Consider the following 21,805-nt stretch of genomic DNA (forward strand, 5'->3'; position numbering starts at 1 on the left):
TAGGAATAAAACACAGAAAAGATCAGATTTCGCGGTTTATGATATGTTTTTCATAGCCAGGAACTTGGTAAGACCCAAGCTGTGTTTATTAAAATTAACATTTTAGAATTTCATTATTCAAAATATAAACATTCATATATTTACAATATAAACTAGTTTAATTTTGTCCTGAAAACATCAACTTGTCAACTATTCTAACAGCTCTGCACATTCAATTCACTGTAAAGAGTTTTAGAAATAGGCAAATTCTAAAAATTTAGTAAATTAGTAAAATATATTTGTTGCATATTACAGTAGTTTCCCAAATACATGCTTAGTGATATAAAAGTAAGTAGGAATATGCACCGCACTCCAAAGAATATGCAATTTATTCTTTTCAAATAGATGTCAAACATTAAAAATACAAGCAAACCATAGCAGGATAGCATTACTACAAGTTTAGCTTTTCCTCTGTATATCCTCAACCGTATTCAATTGAGCACTTGTCTAGAATCATAAATGTATACACTAAGTTTACTCTTGATTATGTATTAGGTATTTGGATATCATTACTTTCTTGTAACAAGGTTAAATCCAAATACTTGTAACATGAAAAAAATCATTAAGAAAAGTCCCCAAGAAAGCAAGACGTAGGATAGTAAATTCTGTGAAATCTACAACTCCATACCCAACTGTTCATACATTTTGTATATCCAAAATTATATATTTTCAATTACCTCTTTTGAATTGCAAATTTGATTACCATACAGAACAATTCTACAATTTTGTCACTAAAAATCCCACTCAGTAGCTGAAGTCCCATTTTCCTATATCTGCATAGGTTTGTATATCCAAACTCATTTTTAAACAAGTTCAATTCAAACCAAATCCTGCTTGAAGAGTAAACAGCTATTCCTTAGACACAAAAAGATAATCAGATTCTCACTCATATGATTTTTATTTAAAATTTGTTCAAATTTTGTATGAAAAAGATGTTTTACATCCCACTTTGAAATTGCATGTAAAAAGTATTGGGAAATACCAAATAAACTGTTACGTCCTCCTCCATGGCCTGGAATCGTTTGCATTGTGGAGTTCTTATTTTTGTATGTGTCAAAACAGAGTCCAAGTCAATGTCAGTTTACCAATATAATCTGATTATTTGCTTAAAATGGTACATGAAATTCACATATGCTATTCCTTGCCTGAAAATACTTATACTGAAAATATTACAGTGAACTAGACATCTATGTAGACAATCCCTTACTTTTGTGTTTAAGCCTAATAGTATGTATAAGTAATTGATTTTCATAGTAGGGATTTCCCAATCTTTGTAATAATACTCTTCTAAACAAAGCAGTGCTAAAAGTTCTGTTTTATTCCATTTCTTACAAAACACATGAATAGCCATTGCAAAACAGGGATCCAGAGTGGTGCATTTGGGAAACACTTTAATCAAGTGGGCTTAAAAGAAACATATGCTGTGCACACAATTCTAGATTTTCCATGTTTTAAGCTACACTGAAAATTCCTCAACCACTGACTCTTTTGGTTTGTTAATTATCCCCTCCAAGAACTCAGCTGCTTAGTACATACAATTAATATGAAATAAGTTTCATACATCTACTCAAAGTTGTATATTTTGGGATCTAAATTTTAAGACTTTGCTTATGTGAACAACTAGTATCCAAAATTTGAAGTTTCATTTGGTCCCCTGGTTTTCCCGTACATCAGTCCCACCTCTTCCACATTCCCATTTTTGAAAGGCTGTGACGCATAATTAGGCAGAAATTTCAACTACTCACCAATATTCATATTGCTCTAATGTACTTTATTGCACAGTACATCCTGCTTACTAACGGCCTGTTATTTGCACAATGAACTGCAGATTAGAATTCTCCTGGAATATTATCTAAGTCGCTAAATGCAACACTTTGTAGTTAAAGAAATTGGCTCTCCAAAATTAGCTGTTTGCCTGTACCATCACATTTAAATCTATTAATCTAAATCTTTAATGTTTACTTTGAGTTTTTCTGTGTAAAACTGCATTTGTTTGTTCACACTGTTCTTCCAAGGCTATTTGTCATGTGCAAACTTGAAAGCATTATTTGGATCATGGTACTAAAAGAATAAAAATAACATCTTTGATCCTTGTAATTTCTAACTGTTATGCAAGGACTTTTCAATTTTAAACTCTACAGGTTTTACAGGTTTAATTATATTAGATTATTTTCTTCACAAGTGACTTAATATAATTCCCATTTGAGTCAACAGGAAAAACAACCAGGCCCAAAATATCAATTATGAATGCCAAGTTATTTTATCTGACATCCCTATGCCAGTTCACAATCAATCAAAACAGCATTAGCTGAATTACAAATGCATTACATACTCTATGATTACCATCTGATTTCTTAACATCCTTCAACTACCACCATGCTATCAAATGGAATTTAAGCATGTGGGATGGTAATGGCACTTCAGTATATTTTGTCTGTACATTTAGTGTATAGTAGTTACATATTTTGGTTCCAGTCTTCATTATTTGCTTTTTCCCTAGTGATTTCCAAAACTTTACAAATGCCCCATTTTAATCAAAAGTATCAACAACACAGTTTTATCTGTATTTATCTCACCATGGCTGATCAAGTGTTATGTACAAAAATGCAGTTCTTCCCTTCCTCTTCCTCCCTTAGGCAGTTCCTTGTAGCCACGAATCAGAGTCTGAGATGTGAAAAGTGCTTCCATGGTGATAGTGTGTCAAGAATTGCCCTGTGATAATTAAGTTAATCAGAAAAGCAGGGTAATTACAGAGGAAAAAAATTGTTTGTACTTAAATATAGTGTTAATCAGCAAGTTAGGAAAGAAAATAATCAAACAGACCAATAGCTAAACAAAGTTTTAGTAATACTAAAAGAAAGTCAAACTGGACCTTTACATCCTGCTAAAGAAGTACTGAAGCAACAAAATATACAAAAACTATGTTCTTGAAATTAAAGAAACATTTTTATTAACACAATACCAATACTTAGTTGTATTTTCCATTCTCAAATAGTTACAGGCATAAAGCTATTATATTGGCCATCGCCACTGGTCAGAAGGAGGTTCTTCAACTAAAGGTTCCCATGGCTTCCACTGAGCCATTTTTCTTGCCAGAAGGAGCTCACTTTCAGCCTGTTGATAAAAATATGCAAGAGATTTTTAATTATATTTATATTCCAAGATATTAAGTCAGACTAATCTATAATTGGAGAACACAGCTGATGAATTTAAAAGCCATTTGGATACCACAGTTCCATCTAGAGTGCTTTGCAAGCAATTAGTCATTGGGACACAGATCACTTCACAATGCACAGCTATATATTTTAGTTTCATGTCTGAAGAGTCACTGAAGCCCAATCTATGACGAGTTCTATTTTTCAGGAATTAGTGGAATGGCACTGCAGGTAAGTTAAGAAAATGCAGAAAATTCAATTTCCACCTATCCTCCAGCTACAGTTATGTCATGAGCAGTATGTTCTCATAAAAGTTCTCAGAGACATAGCCTCTATTTTAAAAAAGCTAGAAATCTGCAAATTGATAATTTGATTAGTTGAACATGAATGAGGAAAAAAACTTAATAAAAAACAGAATAACAGCAACCCAACTTGTCTTAAGGCAAGTGTTACAACTTCCCATGCTTTATGAAAATCGGCTTATTGACACTAAGCAAAATGTATCGTGTGCCATTTTTAAAGTTACAATGTGCTGAGTGTCTATATTCTATTTTTGTACATGTTACTATTCTTGTATATAAGGTTAGAAATATGAAGTGTGGATCTGTTTATTATTGTAGATGTGCTCATGACGGCCATTAGTTATACTCTGGAGATATAATGGCCTGGTGCTCAAATCAATGTTCTGTAAATGGATTTGTTTTTCCTGTAAGCCCAGACTGAAATTGGTACTACAGTACAAAAGACACAAGGCCAGATCACTTGATGCTGGAACGTACTTTGGATCTTGTACTTTTTCACTGGAGCCGTGTCTACACTAGCCCCAAACTTCGAAATGGCCACACAAATGGCCATTTCGAAGTTTACTAATGAAGTGCTGAAATACATATTCAGCGCTTCATTAGCATGCCGGCGGCCACGGCACTTCAAAATTGACGCGGCTTGCCGCCGCGCATCTCGTCCCGACGGGGCTCCTTTTCGAAAGGACCCTGCCTACTTCGAAGTCCCCTTATTCCCATGAGCAGATGCACTACCTGCAGTGCCATTCCACTAATTCCATGAGCAGATGGGAATAAGGGGACTTCGAAGTAGGCAGGGTCCTTTCGAAAAGGAGCCCCGTCGGGACGAGATGCGCGGCAGCAAGCCGCGTCAATTTTGAAGTGCCACGGCCGCCGGCATGCTAATGAAGCGCTGAATATGTATTTCAGCGCTTCATTAGTAAACTTCGAAATGGCCATTTGTGTGGCCATTTCGAAGTTTGGGGCTAGTGCAGACGTAGCCTACATGAGAAAAGTTTGAACCAAACACAAAGAATTTCCATCTTTGGCAAATGAGATAAAGGTGGGAAAGCAAACAGGAGAATGATCTGACAGCAGCAGACCAGTGTTACCTGGAAGCTGAGCACTTGGATGGCCACCCAGAAGAAATCTGGGTGCCACCCACCTGATTACCAGAGTGTTCATGGCCATCCACAGCCAACAGTATGTGCTTCTGTGGTATTACACATCTGCACATAACAAAATTTATTCTGCCCATGGATGGAAAAAATTAGAGGAAACACTGCAGCAGACACCTCCAGCCCCACACACCATCTAAGGTGCCTGCTGGAAACATCGAAAGCTAAACAGCGACAGGCTGAGGCTCAAAGTAGGATGTTGTCTAAGTTGTGAAAAAGGTTATTAGCACTACTGTTAGTGTAAGAATTTGCATGTAACACTTTAGTGTATTTGGCTTAATCCGTATGTTTTGTTTATTTTGGCATATTAATTTCCTTTGCTCTATCTGTTTTCATGTGGAATTACTTAAATCCTATTTTTATACTTAACACTTATTATCAAGCCCAGTGTAAACAATTGTTACCGGTGGGAGAGCAACCACTGTGCATCTCTTCTGTTTATAAAGGGGGCTGACCTTATGAGCTTTCTCTGTATAAAACTTTTATAGAGTAAGATGGATTTATTTGGGGGTTTGGTCCTCTTTATGGCTGTGTTTCTAGAGCTGTGTTGCCTGTGTTCCTCTTTTCTATGGCTGTGTTTCTGTGTTGCCTTTAGCTGAGATCTCTCAAACTGAACTGGTTCTGCTTCTGTGTTGCTCTGATAGGATGCAATCACACCAACTCTGTGTCTTGACTGGGGGAAACCCAAGCTTCTGGCCCAGCAGGACAGGGTGGTGGGTTTCCAGAAGGCAGGAACATGGGCGTAATGGCATAGCAAGCACACTGAGAAACAGTTCCAAGGGGACAACATGATCAAACCTGTTATAGCAAGCACAAAGTGTCTGGATGGGGGATGGGTTGAGGCTGAGCTCAGGGGGCACCACACAGCTGGGCTCTGGGGAAGGAGGGGGTACAAGTGTCTGTGGGTGCAGCCCACAGGTCTGTTCTTTCCCTCCCCCTCTCAGCTATGAAGGATTGATAGCAGAGAAAAAGGGCTGTGTAACAACTCAGGGGGGTGTTTTTCCCCTCCCATTATTGCACAGATGTGGACAGGTTTTGAAATAAAAATTACAAACATTAAACTGGCCTGATTATACAGTGTTATTTTGGCAAATATGCAGAATTTTTAGCACAGAATTCCCCTGGCAGTAGACAGAAAGGAGAAGAGGACAAAAAGTACAAGAACAAAGAAATAGGAAACAGAATGAGGGAAACTGGCAAAGAAAAGTAGTGCAGGGGGAGAGAACCTCTCAAAAATATATACATCAAAATTAAACTTGACAAAAATACATGTAAGAATAGAAAATAAATAGACCATCTACAATTAAGCAACTTCACTAAGGTCGAATACTGCTCCTTGCATGTACTATGCTGGTGACGAAACAACCACCACAGAATCCTGCTGGAGAACAGAGCCAATCTAAGGGCATACATTGACCTGAAGAAGTTAAACCAACATCTTTTATTACTACATCACATAGTGTATTCAAAAATATGTAATCAAGAGGATAACACTTGGGAGAAAAAAGTATAGTATAACCATGTGGCACAGTTCAAGAACCTCGCAGCTTTCTTGACTCAAACCTTCCCAAATAATGTACGTCACAAAGCAAGAAAGAACTGCTTAGCTGCAACTTCAAAAGAACCAGGAGGTATAGTCTAGCCAAACAGTCATCTCTCTCTCTTTTTTTTTTTTTTTTCAAACACATTCAACTCAAACCTGCAATTAGTTAATTTTTTAAAAATGTACATTTTGAAGCCATGTTTATGATGGAAAACAATGGCTTTTCAGTTTCCATATAAGAGAAAGTGACAGCAGTTTTGATTTCAGGAACTGCTATTCTCAGATAGGATTTCCCACACTTGAAAACAATGTCTCGTCCTAAGTACGCACAATTCCCAAACAGTAGGAATTCTGCCTGCAAGTCTCAGAGCAAAACTGAACTATTAATGCATACTTCCCATAAAATATAGTACTTTGATCTTCACTGATATAAGATTTGTCAAACAAATTGCAGTGCAAAGGAGCCTTATTAGACAAAGTACCTAGATGAGTTCATAGAGGAACATTATGTAAACAGGGATCAGTGCAATTTACTAGTTTTTCCTTTTAGGTACATCGTTCCTGTCTTATGGTAAAAAACATATATAATATGGCCATACTCAGCCATATTTACTTTTCAGTACTCAATACTGGATGTTTGATATTAGGATCTGATTTTGCCTTATCTTGAACTTCCTAGCTCTTTTAGTTTTCTTTATCTTGCTTGAACCAAATCCTGGTAGAAAAATGTTATTTCTATTCAGGAAGTTTAAAGCTAGAAGGGACCACTAAATCATCATGTCTGACGTCTTGCATAACACAGACCATTCGTTATCACCAAACTGTGCCCAACAGTTTGTGTTTGGCTAACAACTATTTTCTAGAAAGACATCCAGCCTTGATTTGAAACTATAAAGAGACTCATCACTTCCTCTGGTGGTTATTTTCAGGGGTTAGTCACATGCAGCCTCCTTGTTGAGACCATCCTCAGAGTTAAAGGGGCTAATGCAGTGCATGGCTTGAACTTTAAACAGCTAAAAGCATTCTATTTTCACACACAAGTGGAACATGCAGAACACATTCTCCTCCTTCTGTGATTAAACAACATCTGTTTAGAAAAGGCATGCTAATTATATATTTTACATACTCTTAGACTACATCTACGCTACGAAATAAGGTTGAATTTATTAGAGTCAACTTTGTAACACTGGGTTTTATAATGTCGAAGTTGAGTTACCACATCTGCCTATGAAGTCGACTTAGTGTGTCCCCACTAAATCACCAAAGTACTACTGTTGCTGCAATGTATTGTGGGAACCTATCCCATAGTTCCTTCAGCCCTCTGGGTTTTCTTGATGGTGCACTATGGGTTGTGGGTGTGTGATGTCACCTTCCCAGATGCATTGTCCTCACTCCTCTCCGGCTGAAAACAAATGGCATTTTTGTGAAGTCTCTTCCCGTGATGAGAGAAATTGTTTGATTTGTCTGCAGTATGGCCCACCCTCTAAGCTGTTTCTAAGCGTCCCCTGATGGGACTGTTCTTCATTCTGTCCCTTTTTAAATAATAGTGACTTCAAAAAATAACCAGACTGTACAATGTCAACAGGTCACTCAGCCACTTTTCCCCCTGTGAAAATGCAAGAAATAGGTGGTCTTCAGAAGGTGAAAAACACAAATGAGCTCTGGGAGCACCCAGCTGTTTGCATTATGTCAACAGGCCACTCAACTTCTTTTCCCATGGTGAAAACACACCAAACAGGTCACTGCTGGGACTGTTGCTCTCCGAAGTCACACACTTTGGGAAAGGAGAGTACTGGCGCGTGTTACCTCTGAGGGGCCAGCCCCCCAAAACATCAGTTGCCAAGGGCCAGCCTCAGGCACATGTTGCCTCTTAGGGAACGGCCCCTGAAAAACTCAGTTATCAAGGGCCAGCTGAGAAACCTTTTGACATGGTTCAATCAGTTGTGTGCCTAGGTGGGAGGACCAGCCCTGAAAATATCTGCTGCCCACTGAGGGGGCCAGCCCCCGAAAATATTTGCCACCAGGCAGCTTCATGAACCCTGCCAGGAAAAACCTGAAGCAGATAAAACAAGTTTCCTGCAAGGAAGGAAGCCTTCATCTTGCACAGAGCAGGACACGCTGCTGTCTAGAAGCATGATCCTCACTGCACAGTCAGCATGTAGTGTGGTGGGGCTGAAGGGGGCCTAGTCACACAGTATGACAGGGTCGGGGCTAGACCCCTAACTGCATGGCACCTGGGAAGGGAGGAGGCTAGCCGGGTCATGGGGGCTAGCCTGCCAGCCACATGGCACCTAGGGATGAGGGGGTGGCCCCCTACAAATGTGAAAACACAAAAAAGAAGTTTCTCAGCTTCTCCTGCTAAATCCTGTGCAGGGAAGAAGCCTTCACACCTGCATGGGGCAGGACATGCCACTGTCTGGTCCTCAGAGCCAAGCCGTCACGTGTTGTGTTGGGGCAGGGAATAGCCCGCAAGCTGAAATGAGATCCTGGCTCTCTTGATGGCTCCACACTGGGGCTCTTTCATGGTTAGATTCAATCATCACGTTGGCCACAAAGAAAATGAATTCAAACTGGCAGGCTTCCCGCTTCCTACTTCCTGTACACCAAGAGGCACAACAAAGGTGAAAGTGGCCAGAACAGACACATTCTGGGCATTGTGGAATATGCCTGGAGGCCGATAAAAATCAATTTAAAGTAACAGTTTTCACACTGCTACTAATTAGACCTTTCAAATTCAAACTTGGCATTATGCCACATTAGATCAGGTGAGAAAATCAGCTTTAGAGCTCCTTAAAATTGACCTAATGGTATTTGCAATAAAGACAGTCACGTTGTAAATATCAAGCTACGTGCCTTAAAATCAACTTTATGCTGTAGTGTGGACATAGCCTCAATGCCCATCAGTTTTCCTTCCAAAGAAAGCAGTCAGATCTAGTTGTTGCCTTTCAGCAAATGCATTTTTCAACTGTATCCAATTTTACCTGCATCATCACTTCTTCTATCTGGCCACTTTTCATTTTGTCTTCTAGTTTTTGCACACTGGGTTCCTGTGAATTCGAGTAAAAATAAAATAAATGTTTAATTTTTTAAAATGTCAAGCACTTAACTCAAAGACAGAACTTAAAATAGACCACACGGTATCAAATTCTTTCTGAATGTACCCATTCAAATGAGTTAGCTTCAATTCCTGGACTCCTTTTTCCTCCTATAAACAGTGTCTCATTGAAAATGTAAAGAGAAATACCCCCCCCCCCCCCAAAAGTTATTTCATTTTTTTTGCTTCTCTGTATGTCTGAATTGCACTCTGCTGTACTGCAAGTTGTGGATGTAGAAAATGGTCATAGCTTTATGGAGAAATAAGATACTCATCCTTTCACTAAGTCACTATAAACAAAGAAAAGAAAGAATGCAATACCAGAATGAGCTATTTGACCTTGCTCAATGGAAAAGTGGTTGCTTCCAAAATGCTGAATGGCAAGAAAGACAAACTAATGAATTTGGTAATATGTTTATATTACATAAACTGTATAATATGTATATACTTGACAGTGTACCTGTCACAGTGCTATATTTGTTCAAGAACTCCTCTTAAACCATAAGAACTATGGCAGCTTCCTCCTACCCTAATGCAGGGGTGGCCAACCCATGTGTCTTTGATCCATTAAATGCAGCTCCTCCTTAGAGCCTGTAATATGGCGGGAGCTTCTGGGCACAACTAAGAAAATCCATCCAGGGTATCTTTGTTAAAACAAGGCCACTTACAACCCCCAGCTGGGATTTCCCTCTCACTAAGGCAAATCCAACCAGCCACAAAAGCACCTCTGCCAGCCGTACTAGGCAGCAAGAAAAGCCACACAAGAAAACCCACAGATTTCCCAGCTGCTATACCAGGCTAGACCAATAGCCCCCTACTCAGGTGACAGGTTCTTAAAACTTATTTCACCAACACCACACAGATTCTTCCAGGCCCCAAAGGGTCCAGCCACAGTCCCGGGTTAATATATACTTAGATTTTATCCAAATCACTATGCTGTGCCAGTCCTTTAGAATCTAAAAATCTAAAGATTTATTAACAAAGAAAGAAATAAAGAGGGCGAGAGAGAAAAACTGTTAAAGTGATACATTACATAAATCAGTCACAGATACTGATGCAGGCCAGCAATGTTATGATGATGATTCTTGAAAAATCTTTGCAAGCATCCTTTTGAGGGACAAGCCCTCACTCCAGACAAGCTTAGTTCATGGTGGCTGAAGAGAACAACCAAAATGGACACTCCCTGGTCTCCAATTACAGTTCTTCAAGCTGAGGGAAGAAGTTCTCTCTCCTTCCCCTCAGGAAATGGAGAATTAGGATCACGTCACTCAGATAGTATGTTGTGGCACTCTGCCATGGATGCATCCCAGGAGACAGTCCTGCATTCTTGTTATGCGTATTTCGTGTCTGGGAATCTGTTCCTTTGTTTTAAGTCCATTCATCCTGGCTGGAGAGGCCACCATGCCTCCCACTGGGTATTCTTGGCTCTGAACATTGCTAATATAGTTAGGCCGTGTCTACACTTATGAAAAACTTCAAAATGGCCATGCTAATGAGGCGCTGAAATGAATATTCAGCACCTCATTAGCATGCCGCCAGCTGTGGCACTTTGAAAGCACCGTGTTTCGCTCATCCGCAGCTCGTTTACACAGGGTTCCTTTTCAAAAGCACCCTGCAAACATGGCATGAATATGGGGATTTCGATGTTTGCACGGTCCTTTTGAAAAGGACCCCTGTGTAGATGAGCCGTGGGTGAGCGAAACGCAGCACTTTCGAAAGTGCCACGGCCAGCAGCATCCTAACGAGGCGCAGAATATTCATTTTAGCGCTTCATTAGTATTCTTTGATTTGGCCATTAGCATGGCCATTTTGAAGTTTTTTGTAAGTGTAGACATGGCCTAACTGTATTAGCAATGTTCAGAGCCAAGAGTACCCAGTGGGAGGCATGGTGGCCATTTCGAAGTTTTTCGTAAGTGTAGACGTAGTCTTACAAAGCCAAAATCTATAACTTTATCTACAAACATAGCACAGACATACAAACAACAGATTCAGGGCATTAACAGTTTTCATTAGGCACCTCACTTGGGCTACCTGACACAAGATTCGGTGCCCATTATATACAATGGTGACAAAATGGATTCCATATTCCATTTAAAAATCCAACAACATCAGAGAGCTATGCAGTGGGAGTGCCACCTGCCATGCTGTGCACACGCCCCACTGCTTGGTGGGAGAACGCAAAGGCACAGCGACAACTCTGGTCAGTCGCTGGCATCGAGTTACAGCGTGGGTGGGAGGTGACCGGGCTCTGAGGGAGGTGGATTGGGTTAGAGAAAGGAAAGCTATGAGTATCTGGCTCTGAGGGAGGGGGACAGCATTGGGCCACATATCATATATTTATTTTTATCAATCTAAATGTAGATTGATAAAAATAAATATCTAATTCGTAGCTTTTTGTCCTCTATCCATGTGGCTCTTTGCCCCTAACTGGCTGGCCATCCCTGCCCTAACATAAACCAAGGTCAGGGCTTGTTTGTGCCTGGAAAGCGGGCAATGCCTGAAAGCCCAGCACCTCCCAGAACATGGAAAGGGAGGGGGCAATGAGGAGAGAGGTGAAAGGGAGGGGCACAGAAAGGAAGGATGTGATACTGAGAGTGGTCACTGCAACACCACAGCTGCAACACCAACAGAGAGGCCAGAAGAGCTGAAGCACCCCCCAGAGCACTCCACCAAACAGATTGCAGGATGGAAAGGGCTGCTGGCGGTAGCTCCCACAGAGCTGAGCTGAGGAGGAATGCAGCTGGAGGCTAGGGTCAGCCTGCAGAGCACTGCCCCGTTGCCAACAGGCTGCAGTATGGGGCAGCCACTATTCCAAGCAAAGACCGCCCCCCCTTGAAAAGATGCAGGCCTTGGGAGGATGGCCAGAGTGCTACCCTCTCCCCACCATCCAGGCTACAGGAGAAGGGGGCAGTTGCAGGCTGGTGCCAGCCCACACCTGACAAACATGCAACCCCAGATCACTCCCTCCCTGGACGAGTTGCCAGACAGGGGGCACAGCCTGAAGCCCCTCAGGAAGAGCTGCTGGCTGGAGAGCACTGCCCTGACACCCTTGAAAAAGCTGCTGCCATAGTAGCATCAGCTTCCCTGCCACGTATGGCCCCAGTAAGCCACCACCCCTGTCCTAAGACCCCAGCCCTCACTTCTGCACCTCCCATCTTTCTTGACATCTGCACCCCTACCCCCTGCCTGGAGTCCCCATCAACGCTCTCCCCTAAGCCACCCACCCTCTGCCTTTCCTCAGCCCTGAACCCTCACTCCAGACTTCATTTTAGTTCACTTTTGAAAAATACTAATCATTGGGGGAAAAAACCAAACACGTACATTTTCAATTTATTTTCAAAAATTTACTTCAGTTAAACTGCTAAAAAAACACTGGGTATATCTGCTTTAATTTACAACTTAAAAAAATACGTGGGAGCCTGCTATTCTGCAAATCTTGAGCAAACTACTTTCTATTTCCATTTTTAGCAGAAATCAGTGATGAGAAACAATTGCTTTTTTCTAGTTAAATCCACAAAAAGTAGTAGCTTATGTAAGCAGAAGCAGCATGTGACTCTCTGTGAAACAGATGACTTTTATATGTTTGAAGATAAACAGATTGAGAATACTATATTCTTTGCTGTGCAAACTAAGCATATAAAATATTTACAAATAGTTCTATACTTACTGTATTTACCATGTTAAACCGTTCATTTACAATCTGTTCAGTGTATTTCCTGTATGCTGCATCTTTAGGCATGGTTTGCAGAACAGCAAGAATTTTTGCATATAATGTCTTCAGGCGCTGAGATGATTGGAAGAAAAATGTGCCAACAGTAAATGAATGTTAACAGAAATATTTAAATCTACAAGTACAAAGTAAAATACAGCCAACTATTGCATCTAAATTCACAGTGACTATCCCAACCAAGTAGCAGGGTATGACTGCAGCATTCTGACTTGGGTTTGGGTCAGAATGTGTTTCAATTTGGGATTCTAGTTTGGACTCATCTATACAGTATAAAGCTATCTTGCTAATCTTCTTGACTGCTTTCCTCACAAACTGTGCTGTGACTGTTTTAACAGGTTCTCAATTAAATCTAAATTAATCTCAGATGTTTGCTGGCACTAAGTCTCAAAGAAACAAAAAGCAAATCAAAGCTAAAAGATATAGCCACTCCCCTCCCCCCAGCCCCACATCTTACTACATAGAGCACCTAGAACTGCTGCCAACGTTAGAAGTATTTCATTTACATTCATCTATTAAACAAAAGTTTGTGGATTTGGATAAGTGCCCTAAGAATGTTTTTAGGAAATTTCACAGGGAAACAAAAACTTCACAGAACATGGAAATGGATGAGCTTGGGCTGTAAAGGGAGAAGGTAGATAGTAGAATTAAAGGGATAATTTCTGAGTGGAAGAAATAGGACTGAAAAACTAAAGCTAAGGGCAAGGGCAAAACTACACAAACAGCAGCAGGAGAAAAGGAAAACAGTGTGTTAAGACCAAGGGTTTTATTGCAGCCCTGGTGATTTACAGTTCAGGGCTCCAAACTGTTACAAATTAAGCTTTGAAATAAGTTTACTCTCACAGATGATGTAAGACAGTTCAGTACATATGATTCTTTACCTATAAAAGCTATTTGATACTCCTATTAATTTTTTCCAACCAATAGCAGTAGCGGCACTGGCATGACTGTATAGTTCAAAAATTTCAAAGTTTCAGAAAAGTATATGGGATTGCTGAGATATTAGTTGAAAAATCACTTGTTCAGTATCAGTGGTACCCAATCTGTTACCTTGTGCTCCTTTTCTCTCCCCTTGAGCTGGGAGAATTGCCACTGCTCTGGGAGGGTAGAATACAGACAGATGTAAGGGGGCCTATGCTAGAGCAAGGCAGGGCAGGCTGGGGAACCGGGAGCAAGACTGAGTAGTGCTCTCTTCCCATATCTGCAAATATTCCTCCACACCCCTACTGGGGGAGAATGCATACCCCACAGACTGGGGACCTCACTCCTAGATGAACTAGAAGGATAGTTATTTAAGAGTGCCACTAAGAATCATCAAGAGATTATTTGTATTACAGTAATGTGTAGCTGCTCTAGTCTTAGGTCAAGACCCCACTGCACCAGATTTTCTCTCGGGGCAAGCAAGATCCAGCCCACCAAGCATATGAATCTGGCCTGTGGCCTACCCCCATGCTAGGACCTTCAGGCCTCTAAGCAGCTGGTTGCTTCTTCTGCTGAGAGCAGAAGCTCTGCACACTACCTCCACTGCCAGCACAATCTTTCTGCTCCTGTTGGCTAGTTCCAGCACATGAAGCGTCACCTTCCCCCCCACACCATCCCGTGGACAGAGGGGCATGGAGCAGCTAATCGCTCTGAGCCCTGGGGCTGCTGCAGACAGGGAGCCTGCTTGAGCAACCCACAGAGTTACTGGCCAGGAACTACATAGGCAGAGTCTGCCTCTGGCTTCCCAACTTCAGATCACCACCCATCCCTCCCCTACCAGGCTACAACTCCATCCCAGTTGTTCGCACTGTATCAGGGCAACTCAGAGCTCTATGCAGAAGGGAAAAAACCAACCAACCAAAAACCTTTACTATTTCATGTTTCTTCAAAAAAACAAAACAAAAACAAAACAAAACAAAAACAAGCAAACCTTATTATAGGAGACTTTGCAAATTATTTCTAAGAATTTCTTCCTAATTTCTAATTATTTCTTATTACTGTCCAAATTAAATTTTACTTATATAACAACAAACATCTGCAAAAGCAGCAATTTTTTTTTTATTTTTAGAAGTAAGCCTTTCCAGACCAAAGCCAATCTTCTTTTAGTAAGTTTCAGAGATGGTGAAATTTTAGATTTCAAATAACTGTTCATCCCAAAGGATGATAAAATGCTTACACTCTACAAGAGTCAAGCAAAACAAGGGAATACACTGATTTACAGTCCATTTCAATTAAATACTAAAATACATACCTCATGAGGCTTCTCGACTACAGCTAGCCCCACGAGCCCAGTGGTCTGCACAAACAGAAAACACTGATTAAGCCAACACATTTATTTCAAGCCTTGTTATCATACACAATACTGACTCAACTTCAGCTGAACCAAAGCACACCTAGGGAACTACATCTTTTGGGGTCAAGGATCAAAACCCCCAAAAGAAGTCACACCAGGGCCATCCCCGGGAGTATGCGGCTGCGTGGGGCCCCACTTCGCTCAAAGTGAAGGAGTTAAGAACTTTCTGGATAGAAGGCAACAGATGATGCTGCAGGAACAGCAGGCTACCCAAAACAAGGAGGAGAACTGGAATCATGTTACCTCCAGGAGGAGAAAACCAGTTCCAGTCTCTCCAATTCCAGTGGAGTTAAGTAACCGCTTGCAGCCTCTCTCCACAGGTGACACAGCAGAGATAGTTGGGGCTGATACCTCCCAGGGATTGTATCTGAAAGAGTCCCCACAGTTTAGAAGGCATGGGATGCGCAGTCCTAGGGATGGGAGTTCTATGACCACCACCCCTAAGAAAAAAAAAGACGAGCGGTGGTGGTCGGGGACTCCCTCCTAAGAGGGATGGAGGCATCCATCTGCTGCCCGGACCTAGAATCCCGGCAAGTTTGCTGCTTGCCTGGAGCTAGAATTTGGGATATTACAGAGTCGCTGACAAAAATTCTTAAACCTGGAAACTATTACCCCCTCCTACTTCTTCATGTAGGAACCAATGATACAGCCAAGAACAACTTTGATGAGATCACAGCAGACTACATAACCCTCGGGAGAAAGATCAAGGAATACGGAGCACAGGTAGTCTTCTCGTCTATCCTCCCTGTGGAAGGAAGGGGTCCGCGGATGGATTGTCGAATCACAGAGGTAAATGCATGGTTGCGTAGGTGGTGCAGCAGGGAAGGATTTGGTTTCTTTGACCATGGGATTCTGTTTCGTGAACAGGGATTGCTGAGAAGAGACGGGATCCACCTCACTAAAAGAGGAAAGAGCATCTTTGCGGGCAGGCTTGCAACCCTAGTGAGGAGGGCTTTAAATTAGGTTTGTCGGGGGAAGGTGACACAAGCCCGGAGGTAAGTGGGGAAGGAGGAGGGAACAATCAAGTGGGTTTCCTGGGTGAAGAGGAGAAAGTGGGCCAATCAACCCCTTCTCTAAGATGCTTGTATACTAATGCCAGAAGCCTGGGGAACAAACAGGAAGAATTAGAGACCCTGGCACAGTCACACAAGTATGAAGTGGTTGGAATAACGGAGACTTGGTGGGACAATTCGCATAACTGGAGCACGGTCATGGAAGGTTATAAACTGTTTAGGAAGCACAGATGGGGAGAAAAGGAGGAGGAGTTGCGCTCTACGTGAGGGAGCAGTATGATTGCTCAGAGCTCCAGTATGAGGAAGGAGAAAATCCAGTTGAGTGTCTTTGGGTTAAGCTTAGAGGTGGAAGTAACAGAGGTGATGTTGTAGTTGGTGTCTGTTATAGACCGCCAGATCAGGGAGAGGAGATAGATGAGGCTTTCTTCAGGCAGCTTAGTGAAGCTTCCAAATCACAGGCCCTGGTTCTCATGGGAGACTTTAATCTTCCGGACATTTGTTGGGAGACCAATACATCAGCACACAGATAATCCAGGAAGTTTTTGAAGAATGTTGGGGATAACTTCTTCGTACAAGTGCTGAAGAAACCGACCAGGGGCCGTACACAACTTGACTTGCTGCTCACAAACAGGGATGAACTAGTAGAAGAAATAGGAGTGGGGGGAAACCTGGGCTGCAGCGACCATGAGATCGTAGATTTCAGGATCCGGATGAAAGGAAGAAGGGTGAGCAGTAACATACAGTCCCTGGATTTCAGAAGAGCAAACTTTGACTCCCTAAGGGACCGCATGAGCAGGATCCCTTGGGAAATGAAGATGAAGGGGAAAAGAGTTGAAGAGAACTGGCAGTATTTTAAAGAAGTCTTACTGAAGGCACAGGAACAAACAATCCCGCTGTGTAGTAAGAAATGCAAACATGGTAGGCAACCAGCTTGGCTTAACAGGGAAATCCTTAGTCAGCTTAAATTCAAAAAGGATGCATACAAGAAATGGAAATGTGGACAGTTGACTAAGGAGTACAAAAATATGGCTGGAGAATGCCGGGCAGTAATGAGGAAAGCGAAAGTACAATTGGAACTGCAGCTGGCAAGGGATGTGAAGAGTAACAAGAAAGGTTTCTACGGGCATGTGAACAATAAACAGGTTATCACAGAAGGTGTGGGGCCATTACTGGATGAGGGAGGTAACCTAGTGACAGATGATGCAGGAAAAGCTGAAGTACTCAATGCTTTTTTTGCCTCAGTCTTCATGGACAGAGTCAACTTCCCCATGAAGGTCCTAGATGATGCAGTATGGGAAGGTGGAGGGCAGCCATCTGTGGGGAAGGAACAACTTCTGAGCTATCTAGAAAAACTAGATGTGCACAAGTCCATGGGTCTGGATTTAATGCACCCCAGGGTACTGAGGGAATTGGCAGAGGTCATTGCTGAACCTTTGGCCATTATCCTTGAAGACTCTTGGAGATCGGGGAAGATACCAGATGACTGGAAGAAAGCAAACGTAGTGCCCATCTTTAAAAAAGGAAAGAAGAACAATCCAGGGAACTATAGACCCGTCAGCCTTACCTCAATCCCTGGGAAAATAATGGAGGGCATCCTCAAGGAATCCATTTTGAAGCACTTGGAAGAGGGGAAAGTGATCAAAAGTAGCCAACATGGATTCACCAGGGGGCAAGTCCTGCCTGACCAATCTGATTAGCATCTATGACGAGGTAACAAGCTCTGTGGACATGGGAAAGTCAGTGGATGTGATATATCTTGACTTCAGCAAGGCTTTTGATACGGTCTCCCACAACATTCTTGTCCATAAGTTAAGGAAATATGGATTGGATCCTTGGACTACAAGATGGCTAGAAAGCTGGCTTGATGGTCGGGCCCAACGGGTAGTGGTCAACGGCTCAATATCTGGATGGCAGTCTGTTTCAAGTGGAGTGCCGCAAGGCTCGGTTCTGGGGCCGGTGTTATTCAACATCTTTATTAATGATCTGGATGAGGGACTGGGTTGCACCCTCAGCAAGTTTGCAGATGACACAAAACTAGGGGGAGAGGAAGATACGTTGGAGGATAGAGAGAGAATCCAGAGGGACCTGAATAAATTGGAGGACTGGGCCAAAAGAAATCTGATGCGGTTTAATAAGGAGAAGTGTAGAGTCCTGCACCTGGGGCGGAAGAACCCCCAAACATTGTTACAGGCTGGGGACCGACTGGCTCTGCAGCAGTACAATGGACAAAGGACCTAGGGGTTATAGGGGATGAAAGGCTGGATATGAGTAAACAGTGTGACCTTGAAGCCAAGAAGGCTAACGGCATATCGGGTGCATTAGGAGGAGCATTTTGAGTAGATCTAGAGAAGTAGTTATTCCTCTTTATTCAGCACTGATGAGGCCACATCTGGAATATTGTGTCCAGTTTTGGGCCCCCAGTATAAAAAGGATGTGGATTTGCTGGAGCAGGTTCAGCGAAGGGAAACAAAAGTGATTAAGGGTCTGGAGCACAAAACCTATGAGGACAAGCTGAGGGATTTGGGCTTGTTTAGTTTACAGAAGAGAAGACTTAGAAGTGATTTAATAGCAGCCTTCAACTTCGTGAAGGGGAGCTCTAAAAAGGAGGGTGAGAAACTGTTCTCAGTGGTGTCAGATGGCAGAACAAGGAGTACTGGTCAGAAGTTGAAGAGGGAAACGTGTAGGTTAGATATTAGGAAAAACTACTTCACCAGGTGGGTGGTGAAGCATTGGAATGCGTTGCCTGGAGAGGTGGTGGATTCTTCAAACCTTGAGGTTTTTAAGTAACGGCTGGACAAGGTCCTGGCTGGGATGACTTGGTAGGGTCGATCCTGCTTGAAGCAGGGGGCTGGACTACATGACCTCCTGAGGTCCCTTCCAGCCCTGTGATTCTGTGAGCACCCTATGCTGTGCCTGTGTATGCCCAGCGCTGCTTCCAGCGCCTCAATCCCCTGGCCTCTGCTCCCCTCCTGGAGGCAGCCGCCCAATCCGCTGGCCTCTCCGGCTCCGCCTCCGCGCCCCTCAGTCCCCCCCGCCTCGCCCCGGGCCCCCAATCCCCTGGACCCTCTGCTCTGCCTCCCGGCCACAGCCCTGATGGGCTGCACCGCTCCGCCTTCCTTCCACCTGTTCCATCAGCCCCCACCGCAGAGCTGCTGTTCGGCTCCCCAACGGGGGGCGGGGGAGGCAAAGGCAGAGGCCCCACAACCTACTACGGGTTCACCCGGCAGCCAACCCGACCCTCACCTTCTTCAGCGCCCCCGCCATGACTGCGCGCTGTACTCCTGGCACTGCACAGCACCCTGCCTCCACCGCCGCGGAGAGAACGACAATGCGCAGGCGCAGCTTGGGCCCTTGGTTAGAGGGCGAGCCAGAGGCCGCAAGCACCTACGGCGCTGCCCGAGAGGATGGCTGTATCTGCGCACGCGCGGGAGGGCCGTTCTGCGCGCGGGGGAGGGGTGCGGGAGGGCAAGCTTGGAGAGCACAGGGAGGGACACTCCTTGCGCTTGCGCCGTGTGCAGGGGCGGTGGTACCTAGGAGAGTCTGCTCTTCCTGAGTTCAGCGGGGGTCGCTTGTGTGGCGCCCTCTGGCGGAGCGGAGGGGAAGGGAAGGGAGCGCGTCTCGGCGGCAAAAGGGCTGAGAGACCAGCCTCACAGGATCAACGGGTCGTGAGGCGAGAGTGGGGCCTGGCAGGGGCCCTCGAGGGAGTCTGCATCTGCCAGCCCCGGACCCGCAGCGTCACAGGGGCTCCCGGCCCCTTGGCCTCGGCGCGACAGAGACGGACGGGAAAGAGAGAGGATCTCAGCCCGCAGGTCCATACAGGCACTGCAGGACAGGGGGATCTCCACCTGCCCCCATCTCCAGCAGGTCCTACCTCACCGTGATAGCTCCCTGGTTGGTGCATTGCCCTGTTAAGCCTGGGGGCGTGCGCTCAGTCCCCGTGGGGGGACCATTGCAGGGTCTCAGGCAAACAGATTATAAAGAAAACCTGCCAGGGATGGTGCTGGCTCCTGCCGTGACTGCACTCCCTGACCACTCAACATCCCTGCCAGCTCTATGAGACAGGTGTATCTCCATGCCCAGAGTATCACACTGACTCTAAAGTTCCTTGCAGGAAACAGGATCATGTGGTTTCATCTCATTAAGTGTTCAAATATGTTACTGTTTTTATGTATGTGCATTCACATTTATATACAATTAGTAAAGATTTTACATTTTACAGACTTATTTTCTTACATGGGCTGAAAGGGTTTTGTTATATATGTGTAAACTTAACCAAAATTTCTGTTGGTGAAGATTGCAGGGATGGAAAGTGGGGCCCAGTGTAAAAAGTTTGCTCACTCCAGCCCTAAGTAGCCAGGTCCAAGTCTCACTGGAGACCCACAGTGCTGGGTACCTGTCTGCAGCGGGAACTCAGTAGAGAGCTCTTCCCTTGGGTTGAGCCTTTTCACTTGCTTCTGGGGTTGTCTATGATTTATGTAATGTGGTTTTAGTGGTTTCATAGAATCATAGAATGCTAGGGCTGGAAGGGACCTCAGGAGGTCGTCAAGTCCAGCCCCCTGCTTTAGGCAGGATCATTCCCAACTAAGTCATCCCAGCTAGGACTTTGTCAAGCTGGGACTTAAAAACTTCTAGGGATGGAGATTCCACCACCTTTCCGGGCAACACATTGTAGTGCTTCACCACCCTCCAGGTGAAGCAGTTTTTCCTAATATCCAACCTGCTCCTCTCCTGTAAGTTCAGACCATTGCTCCTTGTTCTGCTGCCTGACACCACTGAGAACAATTTCTCTCCATCCTCTTCAGAGCTCCCCTTCAGGAAGTTGAAGGCTGTTATTGAATCACCCATCAGCCTATTCTGCAAACAAAACAAGCCCATATCTCTCAGCCTCTCCTCAGCCGTGTCTACAAGAGCCCCAAACTTCGAAATGGCCACGCAAATGGTCATTTCGAAGTTTACTAATGAAGTGCTGAAATGCATACTCAGCACTTCATTAGCATGCGGGCAGCCACGGCACTTCGAAATTGACGTGGCTTGCGGCCATGCGTCTCATCCAGACGGGGCTCCTTTTCGAAAGGACCCCGCCTACTTCGAAGTCCCTTTATTCTCATGAGCTCATGAGAATAAGGGGACTTCGAAGTAGGCGGGGTCCTTTCGAAAAGGAGCCCCGTCTGGACGCGCCGCGCGGCGGCAAGCCGTGTCAATTTTGAAGTGCCGCGGCCGCCCACATGCTAATGAAGCGCTGAATATGCATTTCAGCGCTTCATTAGTAAACTTCGAAATGGCCATTTGCGTGGCCATTTCGAAGTTTGGGGCTCGTGTAGACGTAGCCCTTATAGGTCACATGCTTCAGTCCCTTAATCATTTCCTTACCCTCTGCTGGAGCTGCTGCAACACATCCATGTCCTTTCTATACTGAGGGGCCCAAAACTGGATGCAGTACTCC

General features: G+C 43.8%; 1 protein-coding gene across 1 annotated transcript; it reads right to left on the reverse strand.

The window, feature by feature from the left end:
- Nucleotides 1-44: 44 nt before the first annotated feature.
- On the reverse strand, nt 45-19,790 carry NDUFA5 (NADH:ubiquinone oxidoreductase subunit A5). Its single transcript, XM_075015169.1, has 6 exons — nt 19,606-19,790; nt 15,248-15,292; nt 12,955-13,071; nt 9,175-9,240; nt 3,039-3,153; nt 45-2,751 (listed from the first exon to the last, which is right to left on the reverse strand). The coding sequence occupies exons 1-5, from the start codon at nt 19,624-19,626 to the stop codon at nt 3,052-3,054; spliced, it is 351 nt and encodes a 116-aa protein (XP_074871270.1). The 5' UTR covers nt 19,627-19,790; the 3' UTR covers nt 45-2,751; nt 3,039-3,051.
- Nucleotides 19,791-21,805: the final 2,015 nt, after the last annotated feature.

Source organism: Carettochelys insculpta, chromosome 1, assembly GCF_033958435.1.
Source record: "Carettochelys insculpta isolate YL-2023 chromosome 1, ASM3395843v1, whole genome shotgun sequence".
Classification (NCBI taxonomy): domain Eukaryota; kingdom Metazoa; phylum Chordata; order Testudines; family Carettochelyidae; genus Carettochelys; species Carettochelys insculpta.